Genomic DNA, 6012 nt, shown 5'->3' on the forward strand with positions numbered 1-6012 from the left:
TAATTACTGCATTCACGCGCTCCTCGGATGCTCTCATTTCCCGAGTTGTGCTTTTAAGTCGGAATGTGAAAACAACATGGACACTCTCGTTACTACAAAGATTTGTTGGATTTGTATTATTACAGTTTTCTGACTTGAGTTCACGTGCATTTTCTCAGTCTGGAAATTATTTTTCACATGCGGTGCCGGTGATGATGCTTCTTACATCTGTTTCGGAGAACCAGAGGACAAATATTTCAATCGATCGCTCAGGCATGGCACCGAAATGAGGCACCGAAATTTGCGTTCTGATTTGGTTCTAGTACATACCGGTTACATAGGTACCGGTGCCATATTGGTACCGGGTTTCAGTACCCAACCCTACTGATGAACAGAAAGTTATTTGAAATAAAAATATTGTGTAACGTTATAAATGTCTTTTCTATCACTTTTGATCACTTTAATGCATCCTTGCTGAATAAAAGTATTTTCTTACAGAAATTTTTTTTTTACAAAAAAGCTTTTGAACAGTAGTGTACAGTAAATCAATGGTACAAAACATAAAACAAACAAACAAAACAAATAAGTAAGTAAAAATAAAGAATTTTTGTCAAATAAAGGGGCATTTATGTCATTACATTTTAATATTTGGGGCATTTTTCACCACCACATGCCACTAATGCATGTAAAAAGAGGTGCTTAAACTGTATGCACCCTCCATAGAGTATCTAAACATCCTTTGAATATGTTTAATGGGGTGCCCAGAGTTGCATGACAAACCTATGCTGGTGTCCTGCAGCAGTGGGGCGGCAGTGGAGCTCAAGTCCTGTAGCAGACTGCCCAGCTCTAGGAGGGCACATACCAGCACATGCTGACTAGCTGCGACATCCGCAGGACTCACACGTGTCTCCATGTTCCCCTCATGAAGAGCTGCGTCTGACAGAAACACAGGATACATTTAAAAAATTACAACTCAATATCCAATAAAACCTAAATATTCGCCCTCGGTCGAGTTTCTTACCCACAACCCTCTTCTGTTTGCTGATCAATTGACAGATCTCTTTGGCAGCTGCGATTTGGGCCTTCTCCCCCAGCAAAGTGCCAAGAGTGGCCCGCAGTATGAAGGAGACACAACAGCGGCAGGAGACAGCATCTGCGGGGTACTGCGTCGCCCGTGCGTGAGACACCCACACCATGAGAAGAGAAACAAGACAGGAGAAGTGATTCTCCAGCCACACGCCACCCAGAATGGACACAAACACCACACATGTCTGTTTAAGAGAGAGAACAAGTGGTATTCATTTTAAATTACTAAACTGAAATGGATAAAATAAAATAACATAAAATAAATGCATTTTAAAAATAACTTCTATGTAGAAGAACTTTTTTCTGCATAACAGATAACTGATACATAAATAAAGGGAGAAAATTATTTTTTTTCTGATATTATATAACCTTCATTTGTTCTTTTTTTTTTTTTACCCTAGACATAAAGCCAGTCATGCTGTGGCTCAAAACACAAACATTCGGATCACAAGGGAAGGACTGTAGGAGGGTGAGCGACCTGTGTGATGCCCACGCGCACGTCTCTGCTGACTGAGCTGGTCCCTTTCAACATGTCTCCACTGGCCCGCAGGAAGCCGGCTCCACCCCGCAGGAAGCCAGAACTCAGCAGCTCCATCACCTCCTCTAGGGAGTTGCGCTTGGAGCCTGGCCTCGGAGCTGAGAGCAAAGCCACAGGAACAGGGGTGGAAGAATGAAAAGAAGAGAAGCATGAGAGAGAGTGTGAGGGGATAAATGATAGAACAGATTAATCGAGTGGGAGAGGAAAGATGAGCATTACATTTGATGAAAAGAAAAGCAGTGGGTGACAGAGGAGAGGAGGGCATGATTTTCACAATCTCCATGGATAAATGATCAGCTCAGTGTCCTCTGAGGATGTTACTGAGATTACTGAATAAAATCCACCCACCTATGGCCTGTCTGGGCTCCAGTGCCGATGCTAATAAAGTGCCAAGTAGTTTTGAGATGGCGACTCGGACATCATAGTTTGAGCCCTCGAAGGCCCGGAAACAAAGAGTGGCCACATTCTCCAGCTCTGTGGACCACAGGAAGACAGCTTCTCTCTGGAGCTCCAGAAGACACTATCAAAATAATAAAATAATTAACTTCACAACTTCATAGTAATTCAGGGCAAACTGGAATAAAAAAAATTACAATCTTTATTTTAACTTGACAAAAATATTATAGTTATTATAACATCATTATTGGGTAGTATTTGTCCTCTGGAGTTGATTTGAGGATTTGTTTTTAACCTTTATGATGCTATTTTTTCTAACCATATAAATCACACAACACCCTGTCCATTTATATGAAATAATTTTTACAACCCATAGACTGAAAACAGAATATAGAATATCAATATAATAAAATATATCCACTGCAAAAAAAATCCACTGGGGATTACAGTAATATTTTAATTATTCAGGGGAATTTTTGTCACTTCTCATCACTACCAAGAAACACCATACTCCAGAACGCACTACCAAAAAATAACAATGATGATAATACAAATAAAAATAATAATTCACTTCACAAATTGATAGTGATACTGGGAAAACTTGAACAAAAACTAAAACCATTATTTTGAATTCGCTTTTTTGGGGGGGGGATAACTGAAGAAATTCTATTAATATTATAATATTTGCTATTAAATGGAAGAAGAATTGTTTACACTACTTCCTCCATAGCTAGAAATACTACAATAACATTTAGGATATTTTAATTATATTGTGATATTGTGAGAATATTATAATGTAATAAGAATTGTGGTTGATATAAACATCTGTTAAAAATAAATAAAGAACAAAATGTGTATTTTCCTTCAGTCAACTGTGAACATGACCCTATTTCTGTCAATAAGTAATACATGTTTGACAAACATACATATGAGTATTAACTTTAGACATATGATTTGTAACTGAGGCATGTGGTTGAGTGTCCAATACCTTTGTGGCAGCACAGCGCACAGCCATGGAGCGATCGGTGAGACATGTGCGAGCAGCTTTATAGATGTCTCTGTGACAGGATACGGCACTCACACCTAAACCCTTCAGAATCCTCTCAATACACAACATGATCTCACAGCGGCCCTGAGACTGGACAAAATAACACATAAGCACACATTTATAAAAGCTACCGTCTTCTGGAATATAAAAATATCTCTATCCCATTTTTCAAAAGTGCCCATTCCTAGTTCTGTGATATATTTTGGTTTCCATAAACGACTCGGGCCCCTCCTTCAATGTAAGTCTATTTAGCCTGTTTTATAGTCTGACAGTTAATGGAATTTCTTAGAAAAGTAATAGCATGTCTAAAAAAAAAAAGTGCACATTGATGTTTAATACTTAAGCTTAGAGTTTTGTCTAAAGCTTTAACCTTTAGTATAAGAAACAGAAATTATTGCCTTAGAAACATCATTAAACACACACTACCATTTAAACAACTGCGCTCAGTGCTTTTTATTTTTTAAGAAATTTAAAGTGACAGTTAAGATTTTCACACTGTTACAAAATAATCTATTTGAAATAAATGCTATTCTTTTTTACTTTTCATTCAACAAAGAATCTTGAGAAAAAATATCACGATTTCCACTAAAATATTAAGCAATACAACTGTTTTCAACAATGATGGTAAGATAATAATTAATGTTTCTTCAAATCAGCATTTTAGAATGACTTCTAAAGGATCATGTGACGCTTAAGACTGGAGTCAAAGTTGCCATAACTGAATAAATTACATGTTCAAATATATTCAAATAGAAAAAGAGTTATTTTAAATTGTAATAGTATTTCATAATATTACTGGTTTTACTGTATTTTTGATTTCAGAAAAATGCAGCCTTGGTGAGCATAACAGGCTTCTTTCAAAAACATTAAAGTCCACATGAAACAGAAGTTGTGATTGTCCTTTCTTCCCTATTGTGACGTATATACAAGTGAAACAGCTTCTTGAACAACAACAACAACAAAAAAGTAAGGCGGGACTTGATTTGACCATCGGACATTGATTGGATCACTGGATCACTGTCATTTGCTATTGCTGTGATCTCATGTGAATGACGGGTTGCTGGAGGAGTGAGATTATCGTCCATGTCATCAGAGAAGAGATGAGATGTCGTTGCAAGGGGAAGTGGAAGTTGATTAAAGATTATGAGGGCATATGAATTAAAAAAATGATGATGTACACAGATAAATCATTTAAAATAAACACTACAATCATAAGAATTTTCAAGGACTTTAAAAAAAAATGTCCCGACCCCAAAACTTTCAACGGTACTGCATTTAATCTGCTAATTGACAAGTCCTAAGCATTTTGTGATGGTCAAAATAAAAAAATACTGCATGTGATGATTCAAAACACCTGTTTGATCTCAAAACTATTGGTCAAAAAAGCCATGATTTTTCACAGTAAAGTACAGTCACATCTCTGTGTTTGGCTGAACTGTAAATCACATGCTGGTGTGCTGCCACACATACCTCTGCGCTCTTCATTGCTTTCAGAAGGTTTGCCATAGTCTCTTTAAACGAGCTGATGAGTAGTCGACCCAGTTGCTCATACAGCACACCCAAACAGGCCACAGCTGCCCTGTAGGGATCAATAAGTAAACTCACTGGCAGAGGATCAAGCTGAAGCCCATCTGCAGTGCGTGATGCATGCGTGTAGGGTGCAGATTTATGACACTCACAGTCGTGTAGGCAGGAAGCTGGGCGAGTCATCCTTGCTGCGGATGATGTCATTGCAGCGGTCCACAGTGAGGCTGGATGTGAGGGAGTCGCCCACTCGGTACACCAGCGCCAGACATTGTGCCAGCAGCAATCGCGTCGGGGGGCCCGGAGAACTCGTCAGTACTGCCGTCAGCTGCTCCACCAGGCGCTTCTGGTTCTGTTTCACATCCGCCTGCCACACAAATACATGCCGACTTTCTGTTTAATTGCGGTTTCTTGGCACTTCACCAATAAGAAACAGACAGACACATCACTAGTTCATTCCAGGCTGAGAGACAGCCGGTGGAAAGGCAGACAAATAATCAGGGAGTCTGTTCAAAGAGGCTTGCTCGTGCTTGTGTTCGAGCGAGAGAGAGAGAGAGAGAGGCATACAGAAGTGTTTCTTCTCAAACAGAGAGCTTATTGTCAGCGCCCTCAACTCACCCGGTCTGTGGCAGGGAGTAGTTTCTTGAGGAAACGCAGCCACTCGAAGACAAACTCAGCCCTCTGGTGCTCCTGTAGCTGATTGCAGGCTTCCTCGTTCAGCAATAAACTATGAGCCTGCTCCATCTTCCTGTCTCTTCTCCCTCTCCAGCTTTCCACCTGAAACCTCGACCGCAGCGCCACTCACATTCCAGACACCTTCATCCTCCCTGAAATAAACCACAAGTTTACAACTGGGGTTTTCGCAAGAGGTCCGTGGAAAAGTTTACAGAAAAACAGTGTTTAAAACAAAAAAAGTGAAAATAAATAAATAATAAAAATAAATATACAAGCAAACGAATAAACAATATTTTCTGGGGGGGGGGCGCCTTTTAACTTTTAGGATTTGGGGGGGGGTTTCATTTGAGTTAAAGTTTTAGTATGTCTATTTAGTTTGTAAATTTTTTACTTTAGTTATAGTTTTTGCTCTTTTAGTACATCAAGTTAAACTAAATGAAAAAGAAAAATGTTGCTGTGGTAAATAGCTGAAATAAAATAAATTTAAGGATTAATTTATTTCAGTAAATGTTTATTTTCTTTCAAGTAATGATCATTTTAAATGGTTTTAGTTAACTATAACAACCCTGTACAGCACTATGTTGAGTACGGAAAAAATAAAATGTATATAATGTAATAGAAACTACATTTTCAAATAACATTTTGCACATACTTATAATATGTATTTTTCACAGTACAGATAGGGCCTTAATACATGACAATATATAGCTGCCTTTTAACTTTTAGGATGGGGGGGGGGGACCTTGCACAAGGACGATCCCATTCA

General features: G+C 38.6%; 1 protein-coding gene across 4 annotated transcripts in view; it reads right to left on the minus strand.

Moving 5' to 3' along the window:
- heatr5a (HEAT repeat containing 5a) overlaps positions 1-6012 on the minus strand; it is a 34255-nt gene that overhangs the window by 26749 nt on the left and 1494 nt on the right. For 3 of the 4 annotated variants that reach the window (XM_016544703.1, XM_016544700.1, XM_016544702.1), the window contains 8 exons: positions 5190-5398; positions 4727-4938; positions 4518-4626; positions 2988-3137; positions 1952-2123; positions 1544-1701; positions 1001-1250; positions 760-915 (listed from right to left, as the gene is read on the minus strand). In XM_016544703.1, the coding sequence (XP_016400189.1) occupies positions 760-915; positions 1001-1250; positions 1544-1701; positions 1952-2123; positions 2988-3137; positions 4518-4626; positions 4727-4938; positions 5190-5315 (1333 nt within the window). In that variant the 5' untranslated portion in view covers positions 5316-5398. Of the gene's footprint in view, positions 1-759; positions 916-1000; positions 1251-1543; positions 1702-1951; positions 2124-2987; positions 3138-4401; positions 4466-4517; positions 4627-4726; positions 4939-5189; positions 5399-6012 lie in introns of those variants that run through there. The other variant, XM_016544704.1, reaches the window with a different exon arrangement.

This window comes from Sinocyclocheilus rhinocerous, unplaced genomic scaffold, assembly GCF_001515625.1.
Source record: "Sinocyclocheilus rhinocerous isolate Xijiao unplaced genomic scaffold, SAMN03320098_v1.1 scaffold8, whole genome shotgun sequence".
NCBI classification, from domain to species: domain Eukaryota; kingdom Metazoa; phylum Chordata; class Actinopteri; order Cypriniformes; family Cyprinidae; genus Sinocyclocheilus; species Sinocyclocheilus rhinocerous.